This window comes from Pseudochaenichthys georgianus, chromosome 17, assembly GCF_902827115.2.
Source record: "Pseudochaenichthys georgianus chromosome 17, fPseGeo1.2, whole genome shotgun sequence".
Classification (NCBI taxonomy): domain Eukaryota; kingdom Metazoa; phylum Chordata; class Actinopteri; order Perciformes; family Channichthyidae; genus Pseudochaenichthys; species Pseudochaenichthys georgianus.
This window is the reverse complement of record NC_047519.1, coordinates 36,164,553-36,185,125: the sequence shown is the minus strand read 5'-3', so window position 1 is coordinate 36,185,125 and position 20,573 is coordinate 36,164,553. Positions and strand designations below refer to the sequence as shown.

Below are 20,573 nucleotides of genomic sequence, written 5' to 3'. Positions count from 1 at the left end.
CATTTAACTAAGTATGTTTACTCAAGCATTGTCATTAAGTATACATTTAGGTACTTGTACTTTCCTTGAGTGTTTTTAGTTGATGCTGCTTTATACTTTTTACTCCATTACATTTATTTTAGACATTAAGTTAGTTTGCAGATTTAGATTATTTATACAAAATATAAATCATCACATACACTAGCTAATTAGGCCTATAGGTTAAGTAGTTCAAATAAAACCCACTTTTATCAAGTACAACACTGAACTAATGAACACATGCATGAGGCAATAATTGTAATAGTTTAAAATATATGGTGCTTCTAACTTAGTATTTACACACTTTTTAACAGTATTGCTTATTTTACCTAAGTAAATCCCCTGAGTACTTAATTCTTCCATCTCTAATGATATCAGATACATTGAATCGTCATTATAATTAGTGTCATTTTCAACACCAGCTCCCCGTCCTCCGGCCTCCAGATGGCGGTATATGTGTTGCCAGCAGCCGGTGCTTCAGTCCTCCTTTTCCAACATGTCGGTGTACGGGCCAGTGGTGAAGATTCACCCCGTCGTTCTCGCTTCTATCTGCGACTCTTACGAGCGGAGAAATGAGGGAGCGAGTCGTTGTATCGGTACCCTGTTGGGTACGTAGAGACTTTAATTATTTGTTGGGCGGGATGCTGTCTGATAAAAGACGCGATGGCTAGCATGCTAATGTTAGCTTCCCTGCGATTAGCATCCCTGCTAGCGCATGTTAGCTGGTTTCTATCCAGTAGTAGCTAGCTACATCTGGTTAGCCAACACAGCTAACTAGCAGCATCTCTTGTAACAGCTGGCTGTTATCAATACACAGATGGGAACATTAACTATCTGCCAAGTCATTTAACCTTCTCTGATTAATATATACTACCATGGTATGTAGTAACAAATGTTGAAAATAGTTGATTGTAGTTGTTGATGATAGTTCGTCATGATTTTAGCCTCTTGTTTGGTAGCTATCATGGCTAAGGCGGCTAGCTAAATAATAATGCCTCATATGCAACATTTCTCTTTCAGGTACTGTTGACAAGCACTCAATTGAAGTGACCAACTGCTTCTCTGTCCCTCACAATGAATCTGAAGATGAGGTATGTTGTGATACTCATTTACTCACAGTATACATGGATACTTTATTGATCAAAAATTGGGACGTTTTTTTGTTACAGCAGCAATGTGTTCAGGCATTACAATATTTAAAAGGTGGAATAAAGTATAGACAAAGAATACAACGTTTAAAATGTTAAAGATACATTTGAATGTTCTACTACATTATTATCATTATTGTGCTGTCCAACACTTTAAGGTAGAATATTTAACATGTACCCTACTTTTAGCCCTGGCTTTTTATAATGTGTTTCCCTGGTAACACTCTGAACATGTTGTGTACAAGTATCTGTATGGTACATTTAAGTCTTTGGAGTTGGATGGAAAATTCTAAATGGCTTTGTCCAGAAGGACCATTGTCTTTCCTGGAGGTCCTGTTACTCCTGAACCATACATGAATTAAGATAAGCTTTCTTTAAAAACGCATGCTCTCTTTCTTGTGTGGGCTTGTATGTAAGAGTGAAGAAACTAGATGGCTGCCTCGTATTGCATTGTTTTGTTATAGAAGGGGCAATATGTCAAATGTCATTCTCTTTGCCAACAGGTTGCTGTGGACATGGAGTTCGCTAAGAACATGTACGAGCTCCACAAGAGGGTGTCACCCACTGAGGTTATCATCGGATGGTGCGTCAGTTGACCAAATTAGAAATGTCAAAGGTGGAATATAAAAGACGTTTTCTAACCAGTGTTAAATCTGTCCTCCCAGGTATGCCACGGGATTTGACATCACAGAACACTCGGTGCTCATTCATGAGTACTACAGCCGTGAAGCCACCAACCCCATCCACCTGACCATGGATACGGCCCTGCAGAGCAGCAAGATGACCATCCGCGCCTACGTCAGGTGTGCTGATTATCCTGTTTGAAAACTCTGACCTCAAGGTTTAACTCTAGTGTGAGCCCTGTACATGGTCCTTCTTTGAGTGATCAACTACAAATGAAGTGCCCGTTTAATTGTGCTTCTCTATTTCTTACACAGTGCGCAGATGGGCGTGCCAGGAAAGACAGTTGGTGTGATGTTCACCCCGCTCACTGTCAAGTATGTCTACTTTGACACGGAGAGGATAGGCGGTAAGATTACAAACAATAAATGAAGATAACTTTTTGAGAAATCTGACTGACTAAATATCTGCGATTCTCATAGTGATATTTGAATTGCTGACTCTAAAACAACTTGTTTGTCAACTTAGATAGCGCCTGTTAATCTTTTCCCCTGCCAATACATGTATGACTTTGTCCCGGTGGTTTGGCTCTTAATTGCACTCTAATAATCCCTCGTGTGTTTTCCAGTGGACCTTCTGCAGAGGACTCGTGTCCTTCCGAGTCGCACCAAGGGGCTGACCTCTGATCTGTCCCAGGTGGGGGGCTCTGCAGCCAGGGTTCAGGACATGCTGACCACCATGCTGGCATACATTGATGATGTGCTGGTGAGTAATGGAGCAATTGAAACGATAATGTGACTCAAATACGATAAGATTAGTCGACATGCCCCAAATGATTAGCAACAGGTCAAAACTGAATAACTGTCATGTCTATCCGATAGTGGATTAACACATACTGTTGTGGATTGGCTCTCGTCTGTGGGTGTGGGTATTAAAAAAGAAACCATTGACCTATACATAGTTTTCAAGATTTCCTTTAAATGTATGTGGCATATAGATATTCTGCACCTGGATGCATTTTAGAGAGTGATAGAAGTTCCTGAGACTTGGTGCCGTTTTGGAAAAAATATATAATGTATGTATTAAAGTAAGTCAGTCAGTCTTAATTAGGGATGGGTATCGTTAAGGTTTTAACGGTACTACTACTTTTATCGCTACCGCTTATCGATCCGGTCTTTTAACGGTTCTCTTATCGGTTCTTTTGGAGAGAAAAATAAAGTTAACTAACTAAACAAATTGTGAACAAATCTAACATTGCTTTTTATTTAAATTAAATTCATAATATTTCACCTCAAAAGAAACAACAGTGTTTTAACAAATCGTATTAAATAATGTGATGACAGAACTGTAAACAGAATAGCTGAAACTTTAACAAAATAAATAACTCAGTTTCCTCTAATCATGTTTGTATAATTGAGTTAACTCCGTGTGTCGCTGCGAGCATACATAACACCTGACGTGGAAACGTTACTCGTGGACGGGGCTACAGAGCTGCTAGAAAGACAGTCGAACCCGGTGCATTCCTCCGTCTGGATGTGGAGCGCTTTTGATAAATGTTTAGACACATTGCTCGTGTTACCGCCCTCACATGCTAAACTCTTATTGCACTTTAGGCAACGAGCATCGAGACGGGTAAAGTTTAACCACCTCGGAGCGCGTTCTCTCCGCCGTCTCCTCCGTGTGTGTGTGTTGCTGCATGTAGCAGCTGCGTGTGTGTAAACTGCCCCGCCCCCTCACAAGCAGGCGGGAGAGAGATCTCGTCTGGATTGGAAAGATCGATAACAAATAATCAGACGCATTTTGCAGTCTTGTTGCGTATTAGAAACGGAGTTGGCGACACTAAAACTGCAATATAATGTTTGTGTAGCAATAATACATATGACAGATATGTTTTGTTTACCGAGAAAAAGACCGATAACGTCGGAGCTTAACGGTACCACGGTGTTTAATACTTCAGCCCCGGGGCCCCTTTAATACCGGGCTGGGTACCCATCCCTCGTCTTAATATATACCTACAATAGAGTTGTAGAAGAAAAATGATTTTGTATGCTGTAACTTTCCAGGTTAGACTTTAAAAACACAGAATCAGGCACGAAACTCCAATCAGTGCATCTCTAATGATTAGAGGATGTGCAAAATGACAAAGCAATACCTTCTGCTGTTAGTCATATTCCAGCTATTCTACTTCATAACACTCGTATCACGATATATGTCTCTCGAGATCATTTGTAAAGTAATGGAGTTTGTGGTGTGTGTAAAGCTAATGCTGTTCCATCCGTCTCAGTCTGGCAAAGTGGCGGCCGATAACAGCGTGGGTCGCTTCCTGATGGACCTCGTCAACAAGGTGCCCACCATCTCAGCCGAGGACTTTGAGAACATGCTCAACTCCAACATCAACGTAAGTTCTCTGCCTTTTGTATTCTCCATTGATTTGGTGTAAGCCGTTGTATGCAGCATTGTTTTCACGTTGATTACAGGAAGCACTTACTAAGGCTTTGCTTCCCATTGTTGGTTCTCTCCTAACTCCTCGTGTCCTAACTCTTTTCCTGCACACAGTGGCCGTTCCTCAATGTCGAGTGGACCTGCTGCAGAGCCACTATTTCAAGTACACTACGTCATCGAGTGGCGCCGAATGCTGGGCATTTATCGTGCATTTAAACAGTCCTTCGGCGCCACTCGATGACGTAGTGTACTTGAAATAGTGGCTCTGCAGCAGGTTCACTCGACATTGAGAAACGGCCACTGTCTGTCTCTGTGACCTTCTTGTAACACTGTTGAAGGAGTATACGCATATTTAGGTAGTTTACTAATAGTATGTCATCGTGAACACACTTGTAATAACAAAATGAATGTGTTGAATGTGTTGCAGGACCTGTTGATGGTGACCTACCTGTCTAACCTCACCCAAGCACAGATCGCTCTGAATGAGAAGCTGGTGCTGCTCTGAGGGATTTCTTTGAAGTGATATTTAATTTTGTACTTTTTTTTTTTTTTTTTTTTGGGGCAGACCTGAATAAAGATGTTTAAGGCATACAGTGTTCACCTTTGGGTTTTTCCAGGCATTGTTTTAGGTAATACTGTAATTACAAATAAGACATTTAGATTTCTCACACATAGGATTTTTATGGAAATGGTTAAATTGCTAATGTAATCTGGGTTTTTGAAGTAATATTTGAAACTATATATAAGGTAGCTCACATGTACTGACTAACTCACTCCTGTAGTGTTATATATGATGTTTGAAATTAAAGTTGCAATTGTGTTTTTATGCATACTTGATGACTCTTGGCCCACAGAGGGCCATGTCTTTCCAGCTCGTCCCTATCTGTCTCTCCGTCTGTATCTGCGCTCATGGAGCCCCCTGCATCTTCCCCCCCCTTCTTCTTGACCCTCTTCTATCCCAGGTGTGAAATCCTCATCTCTCCATCTGAGAGCTCAACATCTGAATCTCCCTGAACTATCTGGTACAGAAAATGTCTGCTTCAGTTCCATCTCCTGCGACAATATTGAGTGTTATTTCAAAACTTGAATTATTTAATTGCTTTCAGAACTAATTATATAGTTCCTCACGTGTTAATAAACAAGAACACATAGGATTTTCATGTTAAAAATAACAATTATTCAACAATATTTTACTTCTGCTTCTATACAATTTTGTTTTTGGTATGCAAGCCATTTTGGATGAAAAGAAAGGGACTTCCCAGCATGCAATTGTAACCAATGACATATCACTGGAAAGACCAGGATGTCCTCTGTACAGCACATCAGGGATTGATAGAGTAGCTCAAAAGAGTAAAAGGATACACTATGGGGGATACACATGTCCACTACAGTGGACATTTTCAATGGGCTGGGTCCCAGGAGGATATTATAAGAAATGTTTGACACGTTCGCCTGAAAAAATAAGCAACTAATTCTCAAAAAAGTTAATTTTATTTTTGAATGATTGTATGTTACGCATGAAGGTCTGTAACTAACAAATGTCTCAAGACGTCAAACATAAGAGTACATTTTTTATATTTCACTACATAAATATACATTCAAATCAGAAGCACACGTTTATTATTCAAGTTGCAAAGCCCTTGCGACGCGACAGGCCCGGCCTGAGTTACATGTGAACCTTAGTGCAAATAGTGGGCATGAGGAAGTCACACAGATTAGTGCCTGTCTGCAGCAAATGTCAATCTACAATATCAGGAAAAGGCTGATTTTTTATTTATTGCATAATCACACTACAATCCTCAGGGTGATTTCTGATTGCTGAGTTGTTGCAGAATCACACTTGGATCCTCAGGGTGATTTCTGATTGCTGAGTTGTTGCAGAATCACACTTGGATCCTCAGGGTGATTTCTGATTGCTGAGTTGTTGCAGAATCACACTTTGACCCTTCAGGGTTTAGTTTCCGAGTCTTTTCCAGATTGACTTTGAGGATTCACCTTCTTCTCCAGGGCAGCGTAGCTCTGCACAGCCCGGTCATACACGGAGTCTCCGGCTGACTTTACGATGGTCGCAGCTTTCTCCGGGTAATACATGGAGGCGCTCACCGTCATCAGGCCCGCAGGTAACATAAACCTTTTAATCCTGGAGCCCCGGGCGAGGAACAGCCCCAGGACACCGGTGAAGCCGACTACTCCTGCCCGGGGATAGAAGTCCTTTGGTGGGTCCTTCAAATAGGCATAGGTGTCGCTCCCACACTGGACCACGCTTTGAACTTTGGGTTGAATTGTGCTGTAGGTGTCCTTGCACCACCCCGTGTATGGCTCCGTGAACTCCCGCAGGGTGGCGACACTCTGCTCCAGCTGACCCGCTTCAGGCTGCACATTTAGGAGCTTCTGCAGAGGAGGAGGAGCGGTGTACAGAGACAGCTCGTCCCGGAGGAGTGAGGGGGCGGACGGCTGTGGATCCCCGTCACGGGAGGCAGCAAAGACGGGGGTCGGGAATAATAAACTCATAGGTCCCGGCATTGCACTGCCTGTCACCTTCAACATGATCCCCGCGTGCTATGCAATCTCTACGGTGTCTCAGGAGGGACCTGGTTCATACTCGGAGCGATAATAACGCCACCTTTCCGTAGTTTGGTGACACGCGTTTATTATGCTTGAAAGCACAACATCAATGTAAAGCTATTTCAAAGTATGCTGGACAGGTTTTATTTATATACATACACATTGCAATATATGTTATTATTTTACTGTTTTAAGAAGTATTTAGTGGTCGAATATAGGGACTAATGTTATTCTGAGATTATTCTTGAGTCTAATTTGTTAGTTGTACTGTACTATATTTCTATTTTTGCTGAATTTCATTTAATTATCAGTTATTGTGCAGATTAGCTTTTTTAATATCAAACATGATCTTGTATTCTGCATTGTTATAGGTGTAACTAGGCTACCTGTTATGTAGAGCATATCCTATACAAATATGAATATGAGCTCCTACTCAGCATACTTTAAAGGTAATAATAAAGTTCTACAACACGTTAATAAAGCAGTAATTATATTCTGGTAATGAATAACACTTTGAGATGGTATTTTTTCAAGTATTTTGGTTGTTGTCGCAATAAAGAGTTTTATTTTAAAACACCCTAAAAACCTACAAATTGAATTTCCCTTTCCGTTAATCTGACGTCACTGTTCCCATGGCAGCCTGATGGCAACCCGGTCGTCTCCGTGGAAACGGAACAAGCGTCAACAAAAGCAACAGTCCACACGATCACTAATGGAAAAAGCTACATTTACATATTCAACTCTTTTTTAAGGATATTTCTTAAACTATTTGACCTGTTTCTGTTTCGAGGGAGTGGTCGTGCCTTTTTTCTAAGAAACAATAAGCCAAAAGTAACTTGTTTTTCTTCTGAATGGAGTTTGCTGGAGCATCATCGCTGCAGCACCTCCAGGCTCTGTCCAACCTGTTATCAACCCAGCAGGAGGATGGAGATGATGAAGACTACAAAGTAAGATATTGTCCACTCTTGATTTAGTCTGCCCAGGTTTAAAAGTTAATTTAGTTCACTCAGCCTTCATATGAAGAATATTTAATACAATACACACAAAGTAATGTTTTTCAGAAAACTTTGCTGGTTAGTAATGGTGTGTATTTGTAGTTTTTTGTCTAATAACTGACTTATAATGACTGAATTAGCCTAATGCATGCAATTGTTTTCCTCGTTCTGTCTGCTTATCTTTGAGAGATCATATTCTATCCTCTGTCTTTCATCCAAACTGTCCCGCCCAACTAATTTGATTTTTTTTATCTCATAAATTGTTACTCATGGCAGAGGAAAATGTTAATATATCTGAAACCAAAGACTTATATCCATTAGAGTGAATTACAACAATGTGTAATCTAATCAAGCTGAGTCTCAAACTCCCTGTTTGCCGATAATATCAATTATTTTTCAACAGAATATCAACGCTTGTGCCCGGCTTGGTCCTGGACAAGTTGGTCCCCCACCCAAAACAGATAAAGAAGGTAATGCTTAATATTTCTTCTGACACTTAACTTCTAAAAATGAGCACCAACCTCATTATACTTACTCATGTGTCTTGATGAACTGTACAAACTACATTTGCTCATGTGTATTTATTCTCTGTGTATTTAGTGTCTACTGCCTATGTGAAGAAGAACAGCAAAGATATCTGGAGCGAGGAAGAGGTGGCTGAGGGCTGCCAGTATGAAGACGATAATGACCCACGCCCACAGCCTGAGTAAGACTAAAAGGCACACCCTTGCTTTAAAGGGGACACACACTGGCAACACCCTCGCAAGGATTACACCTTTCCTCATTCTTCTTTAGTTTAATTCAACCTTTAAACCAAAAGGCCAAACCATCCAATGCATTGAGATTTCCTCCCTTCTTTATTCTAAATTGTATTGTAGTATTACTTTATACTTGCCTTGGTCATTATTACCCTTGTACTGCTTTGATTTTAGTGAACAAGAAACAAAATGTAGACAGTGTGCTCTTTGACCTGGCTGCGACATCTCCTTTGGACGCAGTAACCACTGTAAGTAATAATCTTGTTTAATTAGACTTCTCTATTTCAGTTATTCTACTCTGTATAATTGTTCTGTAGTTATTGTAGCTAAAACGGCACTTTTGAGAGAATTTAAATCTCAGATCTGACCACGTGAAACTCTCACTGCCTTCAGTTTCTGTCTGGGCTGCATTTAAATCGGCACGCCCTCTCAGCTGTCGCCCATCAGCTGTAGAGAGTTAACTAACTAGAGGGGCGTGGCACCACAGCTGTGAGAACTCAGCAATCAGGTGTCCATTTAGGCAGCTCTTTCTTCGAGCGTCAGCTTCAGCGTCAGACAGCCAAAGACATTAGAGTCCTGCGGGAGTAAGACTGACAAAGACATTAGAGTCCTGCGGGAGTCACGAGGGTGGCAAAGAGGAGGCAAATCCTGCTCTGATTGAGCTAAGTATCGCTGGTGTCTTATTTTTAATTTGTTTAGCTTTCTAGCCCCTCATCCTATAATCATGTGTATTTTCTCCATTCCTGTTCATGTGTCTTCTCGCAATTATCACTGGCCTCGTGTATCTCCTAGTCGCTATAACCGGCCCGCTCTCGTCTATCCCACGTGCTCCACTGACATCCAACATCTAGTTTCAGGCGGCCTGTGGAACTGCCAGTCAGCTGTTCCTAAGGCTGACTTCATCTCCGCCTCCCTGCAGTCCCTGGATTTCCTTGCTCTCACTGAGACCTGGATTACTCCATCCAACACATCCACCCCAGCAGCTCTCTCCACAGCATACTCCTTCTCCCATACACCCAGACCCACTGGCAGAGGAGGTGGCACTGGTCTCCTGCTCTCTCCCAAATGGAGCTTGTCCCTCTTCAAGCTACCTAACTTCACTCCTTCCACCTTTGAATTCCATGCCGTCACAGTAACCCATCCTATACAATTAACCATTGTTGTTCTCTACCGTCCACCAGGCGCCTTGGGGGACTTCTTGGAGGAATTAGATCATCTCCTCTCACACATCCCTGAAATCGGCCCTCCCGCTGTACTTCTCGGAGACTTCAACCTCCAGACGGGGAAGATAGACGAACTAACATCTCTGTTAACCACCTTTGCTTTCTCACTGTCTCCGTCCCCACCAACTCATAAAGCTGGCAATGTCCTTGATCTCATATTCTCAAGGAACTGCGCTACTTCTAACCTCTCTGTAAACCCGCTCCACACCTCCGATCACTTCTTCATTTCATTCTCTCTACCCCTTTCCAAACATAACAAACTAATCTCTTCGCATCCTGCACTTGTCCGCCGTAACCTCCGTTCCCTCTCCCCCTCTACCTTTGCCTCCTCGGTGCTCTCAGCCCTCCCTTCCTCTGACTCCTTCCAACTCCTGCCTCCAAACTCTGCTGCAGAAACTCTCCTCTCTACTCTCTCATCCTCTCTGGACTCTCTCTGTCCTCTCACATCTCTGCAGGCTCGTCAGTCCCCTCCTGCTCCCTGGCTAAATGACGCACTGCGTGCTAATAGAACCGTCCTTCGGGCAGCAGAGCGGAAACGGTGGAAATCCAAACATTGCGACGACCTCCTAACCTATCAGGCTCTCCTCTTTCTCTTCTTCGATCTCTCAGGCAAAAAGCTCTTTCTTTCAAGACAAGATCAAATCTTCCTATTCCAATCCTAAAAAACTATTGTCCATCTTCTCCACCCTCTTGGACCCTCCCAAAGCCCCTCCCCCCTCCTCCCTTCTGTCAAGCGACTTTGTTAACTACTTTGAAAAAAAGGTTGACGATATTCGCTTGTCTTTTTCTGACTCACCCCTACTCACCGCCGGATCACCTGACCGACGGTCAACCGGCACACTAACTACTTTTTCCCCTCTCTCGCCAAGTGAGGTTCTTACCCTCATTACCTCTGCCCGCCCTACCACCTGTCCTCTGGACCCTATCCCTTCTAACCTCCTTCAGACTATCGCTCCTGATATTCTACCGTTTCTCACCCATTTCATCAACACTTCTCTAACTTCTGGTCACTTTCCACACACTCTCAAGGAGGCAAGAGTAAACCCTCTCTTGAAGAAACCCACTCTCAACCCGTCTGATGTTATAAACTACAGGCCTGTCTGGTTTCAAGGCAGGTCACTCCACAGAAACTGCCCTCCTTGCTGTCACTGAGGAACTGCACACTGCTAAAGCAGCCTCCCTCTCCTCTGTCCTCATCCTGTTGGACCTGTCTGCTGCATTCGACACGGTGAACCATCAGATCCTCCTTTGCACTCTCCAAGAACTTGGAGTTTCAGGCTCTGCACTTTCCCTCCTCACCTCATACCTCAAAGACCGCACCTACAGGGTAACTTGGAGAGGGTCCGAGTCCGACCCTTGTCAATTAACTACAGGGGTCCCTCAGGGCTCTGTTCTTGGTCCCCTCCTCTTCTCCCTGTACACAAACTCGCTCGGATCTGTCATTAGCCCGCATGGTTTTTCATACCACTGCTACGCTGACGACACCCAACTAATTCTGTCCTTTCCCCGCTCAGAGACCCAGGTCGTCGCACGCATCTCTGCTTGTTTAGCTGACATCTCTCAGTGGATGTCCGCTCATCATCTCAAGCTCAACCTTGACAAAACTGAAGTGCTTTTCCTTCCGGGAAAAGATTGTCCCTCTCTTGACCTGACCATCAACATCGGCACCTCCCCGACCCAGACTGCAAGGACTCTGGGTGTGATCCTAGATAACAACCTGTCCTTCACTGCAAACATCGCTGCTACAACCCGCTGCTGCAGATACACGCTTTACAACATCAGGAGGATGCGTCCCCAGCTGACCCAGAAAGCGACGCAGGTTCTGGTCCAGGCTCTCGTCACCTCACGCCTAGACTACTGCAACTCCCTCCTGGCTGGTCTACCTGCATGTGCCATCCGACCTCTGCAGCTCATCCAGAATGCAGCGGCTCGTCTGGTCTTCAACCTTCCTAAATGTTCCCACACCACTCCACTCCTCCGCTCCCTCCACTGGCTTCCAGTAACTGCTAGAATTCACTTCAAGACACTGGTACTTGCGTACCATGCTGCGAATGGATCTGGCCCTTCCTACATCCAGGACATGGTTAAACTGTACACCCCAGCGCGTGCTCTACGCTCTGCATCAGCCAAACGACTCGCTGCACCCTCGCTGCGAGGGGGACCCAAGTTCCCATCAGCAAAAACACGTGGGTTTGCTATCCTGGCTCCAGGATGGTGGAATGAGCTCCCCATTGACATCAGGACGGCAGAAAGCTTACACACCTTCCGGCGCAGACTGAAAACTCATCTCTTTCGACTCCACTTCGAGCGATAGAATTACTAACAAAGAACTGCTAACAGAGCACTTATATACTAATAAAGGACTGGCTTATCTATAGCCAGTTGAGTAGCACTTGAAATACTTGGCTCTATGAAACCTGATGTACTTTATGATTCTGTTTTCCTCAAGGTTGTGTCTTCCTGGTCGAATGTACTTATTGTAAGTCGCTTTGGATAAAAGCGTCAGCTAAATGCAATGTAATGTAATGTAGACAGCACCGGTGTCGTGGCTTCCTTCCTTGTTTTTCCACCAAGCCACTAGACGCCTTAAACGGACAGTTCTCTCTTGTTTCTTTCCTTAAATTACTCACGGTTTGAAGTGTTGCTTGTTCTCCGATGGTTTAGAAGATGTTACGATGTGTTTGCTCAAAATAAAATAACAAACCTTTGCAATTGCAACAAAGAAAAATAGGCCTTTACAATATTCAAAAGAAATAGGCAAAACTCAAATAAAACAACACAACTTAGGTATTCTTTCTTTCTTGATAAAGCTTATAACTTCACAACTTAAAGGGTACTTGTACGGTTCGTATGTACGAGTACGGTTACGAGTACGATTAAAACTGTTCCTCGACGCCGTCTCTGAACAGGTTGCCCATCACTGTGGCGTTAGCACAGGCGCCGTGGGAATTGTAGTCCTTTATAGTGCGTTGACTACAGACGTCACAATTAGTTGGCCTTTCTTATCAAATCAAAATACTGGCTCTAACAACCAGCTTAAAATAAACCCCAAACATTTTTTAAACATCTGGAACTGTACTCGTAATTGTTTCGATACATGTATTTCATTTCTCATTTAAATAATTGTATTTTTATCCTACAAATTATTTACCCTAATTATTAAGTTCTCGGTCTTCATAACTATTTTATTTTGCATCCTTATTTCCAAACCTATTTATCAAATTATAATCAAAATATTTTAATGGCTTTTGAATATTGTAATGGCATTGCCTCGCTTCTGTTAGTATGTGTCTTTCTTAGTTTTTTATAAAAAATAAATACAATCAATGATGACTAAAGTGATAAAGGTTGAATATATGAATGTTCCCTCTCCATTGACCTCAGCTGACCCTCAGTGCCCGCTGCTTCCTGTTTGTTTTCCGTTTCTTGTTAATGCCCTGTTGATTTAGTCTAATGTGATGTTACATTACATTACATTGCATTTAGCTGACGCTTTTATCCAAAGCGACTTACAATAAGTGCATTCGACCAAGAAGATACAAACTTGAAGAAAACAGAAACATATAAGTATGTATCATGCTGATGGGAACTTGGGTCCCCCTCGCAGCGAGGGTGCAGCGAGCCGTTTGGCTGATGCAGAGCGGAGTGCACGTGCTGGGGTGTACGGTTGAACCATGTCCTGGATGTAGGAAGGGCCAGATCCATTCGCAGCATGGTACGCAAGTACCAGTGTCTTGAAGTGGACTCTAGCAGTTACCGGAAGCCAGTGGAGGGAGCGGAGGGGCGGCGTGGTGTGGGAGAATTTAGGAAGGTTGAAGACCAGACGAGCCGCTGCATTCTGGATGAGCTGCAGAGTTGTTACATTTATGTGTGTATTGCCTTTGTGTTCAGGTATGAAATCATCCTGAAGCAGAGTGTCGGAACAGAGGATATCTTCCTTGGCTTGAATGGAAAAGACCCATCCTCCATGTGCTGTGAATCAATGCTGGTAATTGATCTATTTGTTATACTCAATGTCCTTATTTTGACACCGGAACATAAAAAAGCTTTCAAGGATGTATTCAGGGTCAGCAGCAGGAGACACGTTATCAGGCTATATAACAGGTCGTTTTGGATAATTCATGATAAGAAATACATCATTTCAGACTGAAAAACTAATAAACATATTTTAAACTTAATGCAGGGTATACCAAGTGTTAAGGGGCCTACAATTAAACTGTTAAGCTGCACAACAAGACAGAGTAAGTGTAACTGTTTGGAAAATCTGACAATTCTCCACCAAAACAGATCAAGAAAACAAGTGACAGTAATGTAACAGCCTTAGATAGTTTAAGTATAGATAAACAAGAGTGAGAATATGATTTAGACAACGTTACATAGGTAGAATTTTCTTTCCCCATGAAGATCAAATTGTGTACAATATTAATGATGCTGACTTGTTCCTACTCTTAGGTGAAAATCAAACTCCCAGATACTAAAGCAACAGATGTGGTCCTGGATGTAAAAGAGAAGTTCCTTGATCTGCGGACACTTAAATAGTAAGGGATGCTTTGAAAATGTTCTCTTTCATTTTGAATCTCCTCAAGACGGAGCAGCAGCAGTTCAATCAATCAATCAATCAATCAATGTTTATTTATATAGCCCAATATCACAAATGTTACATTTGTCTCAGTGGTCTTCACAGTGTGTACAGAATATCAGTATGACAATACGACACCCTCTGTCCTTAGACCCTCACATCGTACAAGGAAAAACTTCCAAAGAAAACCCAGTTTAAAGGGGAAAATGGGAGAAACCTCAGGGAGAGCAACAGAGGAGGGATCCCTCTCCCAGGACGGACAGACGTGCAATAGATGCCGTGTGTAAATTGAAAAGATAATACATTTGCAACATAGGTAGTCCAAATGTTTGGAAATGCATGTGTGTATAATAGGAAGATGAATCCACGAGGATATCCATCCAGGACCGATGATCCAGGACCACAGCCACGACTCAAGATCCAGCGCTCGCGATCCAGGACACAGGACCGCAGGATCATCCATGACTCCGGATCCCAGCGTATATAGACACCAAAAAGAAAGACATTTGGGGAAGCTGGGTTAATCGGAACATGAGTGTACACGGGTATAGACAGAGAGAAGGAAGAAGTAAGATGTCCCCCGACAAACTAAGCCTATATCAGCAAAACTAGGGGCTGAATCTAATCAGCCCTAACTATAAGCTTTATCAAAAAGGAAGGTCTTAAGCGCACTCTTAAAAACGGATAGGGTGTCTGCCGCCCGAACACAAACTGGAAGCTGATTCCACAAATGTGGAGCTTGATAAGAAAAGGCTCTGGCTCCCATTGTACTTTTAAAGATTCTAGGAACAACCAACAACCCTGCATTCTTGGAACGCAATGCCCTAGTAGGACAGTAGGGTATAATGAGTTCTTTAAGGTAAGATGGCGCCTGCCCATTAAGGGCTTTGTAGGCGAGAAGAAGAATTTTAAATTCTATCCTGTGTTCTATAGGGAGCCAGTGTAAGGCAGCCAGAACAGGAGTAATGTGGTCCCTTTTCCTAACTCTGGTTAGTACACGAGCCGCAGCATTTTGAATCAGCTGAAGCGACTTGATTGACTTCTTGGTACTCCCTGATAATAAAGAGTTACAATAATCCAGCCTAGAAGTAACAAATGCATGGACTAGTTTCTCTGCATCGTTTTGAGGCAAGATATGCCTGATTTTTGCAATGTTACGTAGATGGAAGTAGGCGGTCCTTGAAATTGATTTTATGTGGGCGTTAAAGGATAAATCCTGATCAAATATAACACCAAGATTCCTTACAGTCTCACTGGAGGCCAAATTAATGCCATCCATAGTTAGTATGTCTTTAGATAATTTGTTTCGTAGATTCTTCGGGCCAAGTACAATAACTTCAGTTTTGGTCGTGTTTAACATCAAAAAGTTTAAGGTCATCCACGTTTTTAAGTCCTTAAGGCAGTCTTGAATTTTATTTAGATGATTAATTTCATCAGGCTTGATTGATAAATATAGTTGAGTATCATCCGCATAACAATGAAAGTTTACAGAATGATTCCTTATAATATTGCCTAACGGAAGCATATATAATGTGAACAAAATAGGTCCGAGCACTGAGCCCTGTGGCACTCCATGGCTAACTTTGGTTTGCGTGGAAGATTCATCGTTAACACGTACAAACTGAGAGCGTTCAGATAGATAGGACCTAAACCAGCCTAAAGCAGTTCCCTGTATGCCAACTAAGTGCTCTAGTCTTTGCAATAGGATATCATGGTCGATAGTATCAAATGCAGCACTAAGATCGAGCAAAACAAGAATAGAGACAAGTCCCTTGTCTGAGGCTATTAGAATATCATTTGTGACTTTAACCAGAGCTGTCTCTGTGCTATGATGTGTTCTAAAGCCAGACTGAAAATCTTCAAATAAATCATTGTTTTTTAAGTAATCACACAACTGTTTTGCGACCGCTTTCTCAAGAATTTTTGAGAGGAACGGAAGATTAGAAATAGGTCTATAGTTGGCTAAAACCTCTGGATCGAGGTTGTGCTTTTTAAGAAGCGGTTTTATCACTGCTACTTTGAATGATTGTGGAACATAGCCTGATAATAAAGACATATTCATAATATTTAATAAAGAAGTGCTAATTAATGGAAAAACTTCCTTCAACAGCTTAGTTGGAATTGGGTCTAACATACACGTTGATGGTTTAGAAGAGAGAATCATTGAATGTAATTGTTCAAGGTTAATGGCTGAAAAGCATTCTAGTTTACTATCTAGTGTAATATTAGAACTTACGATTCCGGGAGCTGTTGATAACACTATACTGGTTGAAGGCAAGAGGTCATTAATTTTGTTTCTAAGAGTAACAATTTTATCGTTAAAAAAGCACATAAAATCATTACTACTGAGTGCTAAGGGAATAGAAGGCTCAATCGAGCTGTGGCTCTCTGTCAGCCTGGCTACAGTGCTGAAAAGAAATCTTGCATTATTCTTATTCTCATCTATTAATGAAGAGTAGTAGGCTGCTCTCGCTTTACGCAGTGCTTTCTTATATTCATTGAGAGTAATATGCCAAATTAAACGAGATTCTTCAAGTTTAGTGGAACGCCATATCCTTTCAAGTTGTCTAGACTTTTGCTTTATTTTGCGGGTTTCGGCATTATGCCATGGAGCTAATCTATGTTGTTTTATTTTCTTCTTTTTCAAAGGAGCAACAGAATCTAATTTTATTCGCAGCGCATCTATAGCACTATCAACAACATGATCAATTTGGGGTGGTGTACATTTTGTATAAGTTTCCTCCCCTACATGCAGACATGCTATCGAGTTAAGTATTGGTTGAATCTCTTCCTTAAATGTGGCTATAGCACTAACAGATAGGTTTCTGCTGCAAGAGCTTTTGACTAATGCTTTGTAGTCTAGTAACAGTACTTCAAAAGTTACTAAGAAATGGTCGGATAAAGCAGGATTATGCGGTTCGACTAATAGTTGCTCAATTTCAATACCATAAGTCAGAACAAGGTCGAGAGTGTGATTATAACAGTGGGTTGGTTTATTTACACTCTGACAGAAACCAACAGAATCTAATATAGAGTTAAATGCAACAGTAAGGCTATTTTTATCATCGTCAACATGAATATTAAAGTCACCTACGATAATTACTTTGTCTGTTTTAAGAACCAAAGTTGATAAAAACTCAGAGAATTCTGATAAGAATTCTGAATAAGGACCTGGTGCACGATACACTGTAACAAATAAGATTGGCTGCAAAGTTTTCCAGGTCGGATGCGTAAGACTAAAACGAGGCTTTCAAAAGAGGTATAATTACATTTTGGTTTAGTATTGATAAGTAAACTTGAGTCAAAGATTGCTGCAACTCCACCTCCTCGGCCCGTGCCTCGAGCAATATGAGTGTTGACATGGCTGGGTGGAGTGGCCTCATTTATGCTGACATATTCTTCATGTCTCAACCAAGTTTCAGTGAGACAGCATATATCAATATTATAATCTGATATTAAATCATTTACCAATATTGCTTTAGATGCTAGAGATCTTATGTTTAAGAGACCACATTTAATCTTCCTGTTTTGTTGCACTGTAGTAGTTGTTACATTTACTTTTATTAGGTTATTATGTATGACACCTCTATTAGGTTTTACCTTAAATTGTCCTTGGGCAGACACACACACAGTTAATATTGGGTATTTTATTGGGTTCGGGATTCCTATGGGTGACTGCCTAGGAGAGAGCGCAGAGAAGCGTGTAAGACTGCGACTCTGCCTCCTGGTCTCAACTCCAGTTTGTCATGGATTACGTCCACAAAGCCCTGAAATGTTTGCCGAAATGAGATCTGCACCTTTCAAAGTAGGGTGAATGCCGTCTCTCTTAATCAGACCAGGTTTTCCCCAGAAGGCTGTCCAATTATTTACGAAGCCCACATTGTTTGCTGGGCACCACCAAGACAACCAGCGCTGAAATGATGACATGCGGCTATACATGTCATCATTGATCAGATTGGGGAGGGGACCAGAGAAGATTACGGTGTCCGACATTGTTTTAGCATAACTACACACCGACTCCACATTAAGTTTTGTGCATTCTGATTGGCGTAAACGAACATCATTACCACCGACGTGAATAACAATCCTACTGTATTTACGTTTATCTTTAGCCAGCAGTTTAAGATGCGCCTCAACGTCGCCCGCTCTGGCCCCCGGAATGCATGTGACTGTGGAGGCTTCGGTCTCTAAATTCACGTGTCTCATAATAGAGCTACCAATAACCAGAGTTGGCTTCTCAGCGGGTGTCTCGCTGAGTGGGGAATATCTGTTAGATACGTGAACGGGTTGGTGGGGACCTGCGGGTTTCGCGTTATGCCCCTTCTGAACAGTCACCCAGCCTCCCTGCTGCTCGGGAGTTGCCGGGGGACGGCTAAGAGGAGCTACATTTTGCCGGTCCGCACATGCTAACATGGGCTTTACTTTAACTGAGTTACTTTCTAAGATGCGGAGCCGGGCTTCTATGGCTATGATTCCCGCCTCCAACCTAACAACTATACTACATTTAACACATGTATCCTTACCAGTAAGGGAGGCCGGGAAGTAACCAAACATGAGACAGGAAGAGCAGGAAATAGCACCAGAAGGTGGGGAAAGAGCCATGGCTAGCTATCAAGCTAAAGTAGCTACCGTTAGCAAACCCGAAAAGAGTGTAGGCAACTGTGGAGTTACAGTCGCTAAGAGAAGGAGAGTTGTGAGTGCTTAAGCTGTAGTAACGTGTGATTACAACGTCAGGCAGTTGCCGTGATCAAGAGTTTTAAAACGATCGATTAAGTTTAAGTTAATAAGCTATCAGCAACAGAACAGGCACACGGGATACCCGGAGATGAAAACAACAACAACCGGAAGTTACAACGTGCAACGTGCTCACCGCAATAGGTTCCTCCTTCCCGTTCAGACCAAATGCTCCCATTAGCAGACATTTCCTTTAAATCAGAGGTTCACGTCATGATCTGAGCTTTGACTGCTCTTTCCCACCGCTCTTAACATCCTCCTCCACTCAGATTCTCCCTTTATCCCAGGGGTGTCAAACTCAAGGCCCGGGGGCCAAATCCGGCCGGCGACTTCATTTTCTGTGGCCCCGCAAGAGCTCTGAAAGAATATAATTTGTTTATTATACGATTACATGCCGATTTACAGAAGCACGTTGCCCATAAACTACATGTCCCACAATGCATCTCTCATTTGCATTTTTCTCAGAATTTGACTTTTTTTTTTTTTAAATGTTACTCTTTTTTTTTTCTCTTGAGAATTTGGCTTTTCTTTTTAAATCATTTTGTGACATTCTTACTGAAGAGACTTGCAATTATTTGCCCGACTTCTGCTTTCAGACGTAGTTAATTAGGAAGTTATTACCCTATCTCAGTGCTTCTCAAAGTGTGGTCCGCGGACCACTGGTGGTACGTGAGCGCCCCCTAGTGGTCCGTGAGTATATTGGTAACATTTCACATTTGAAATGAATTAATCAATTTTAGTTTTCCGCACTCTCGCGGGAATATCTCCGCAATGGAACAAGGTTAAGTTTCACTTTCGATTGCATGATATAGCCCCGCGCAACACCTTCATCACACATGTTGCCACTTGTTTGTACCATTTTCAGGCGATTTGTAATCTGTTCTAGAAAAACGATGTGTTTTTTGATATGTGTGGAGTTAGGTGGTCCGCGAGTGTTTATTCATTGGTTAAGTGGTCCTTGGTATGAAAAAGTTTGAGAAACACTGATCTATCTGATAATAATCCAATGCAGAGGCAATCATGTAATATAGTACATTATTTTATATATATTAAATATTTATATAAGTATTTTTATATTATCTTAAAGTTTCAACCGGCCCTTTGAGTGCAACAATAATGCTGATGTGGCCCGAGATGAAATTGAGTTTGACATCCCTGCTTTAACCTGTCTTTTTTCTCTTCAGTAAACTCGGTCTTCATCTCCCACATCCGATCCACAGCCACGAGGGAAAGGCTCAGTTCTTCAGTGAGAGGGAGGAACTGGAGGTGACTCTCCTGATCAAACGACCCATGGATTTTATCAACATGCCTTAAAGAGCGACTACAGCCAACACGTATTTGAGAGACGAGAAGATTGATGTATATTTTAATGCTACACGTCTCCTTTTATTCCATGAGTAATAAAATACGTTTTTTATAATGTGATGTTTTTTTTATTGGTAATGCATAATTTTTTTGGCTGATACCTTATTTATTGTGAATGGTATAAT

At 42.1% G+C, this 20,573-nt stretch overlaps 3 protein-coding genes across 3 annotated transcripts; 2 read left to right on the top strand and 1 right to left on the bottom strand.

Annotated features, from left to right (window-relative positions):
- The first annotated feature begins 492 nt into the window (after positions 1–492).
- On the top strand, positions 493–5,049 carry eif3f (eukaryotic translation initiation factor 3, subunit F). The gene is made up of 8 exons (XM_034103779.2): positions 493–626; positions 1,039–1,109; positions 1,670–1,749; positions 1,832–1,969; positions 2,105–2,196; positions 2,416–2,552; positions 4,072–4,185; positions 4,657–5,049. The coding sequence occupies exons 1-8, from the start codon at positions 515–517 to the stop codon at positions 4,732–4,734; spliced, it is 822 nt and encodes a 273-aa protein (XP_033959670.1). The 5' UTR covers positions 493–514; the 3' UTR covers positions 4,735–5,049.
- On the bottom strand, positions 4,760–6,837 carry LOC117461816 (MICOS complex subunit MIC26-like). Its single transcript, XM_034103780.2, has one exon. The coding sequence runs from the start codon at positions 6,774–6,776 to the stop codon at positions 6,177–6,179; it is 600 nt and encodes a 199-aa protein (XP_033959671.1). The 5' UTR covers positions 6,777–6,837; the 3' UTR covers positions 4,760–6,176.
- Positions 6,838–7,463: 626 nt separating this feature from the next.
- dnaaf6 (dynein axonemal assembly factor 6) lies at positions 7,464–20,505 on the top strand. Its single transcript, XM_034103781.2, has 6 exons — positions 7,464–7,741; positions 8,193–8,259; positions 8,390–8,495; positions 13,662–13,758; positions 14,223–14,308; positions 20,268–20,505. The coding sequence occupies exons 1-6, from the start codon at positions 7,646–7,648 to the stop codon at positions 20,395–20,397; spliced, it is 582 nt and encodes a 193-aa protein (XP_033959672.1). The 5' UTR covers positions 7,464–7,645; the 3' UTR covers positions 20,398–20,505.
- The last annotated feature ends 68 nt before the right edge of the window (positions 20,506–20,573 follow it).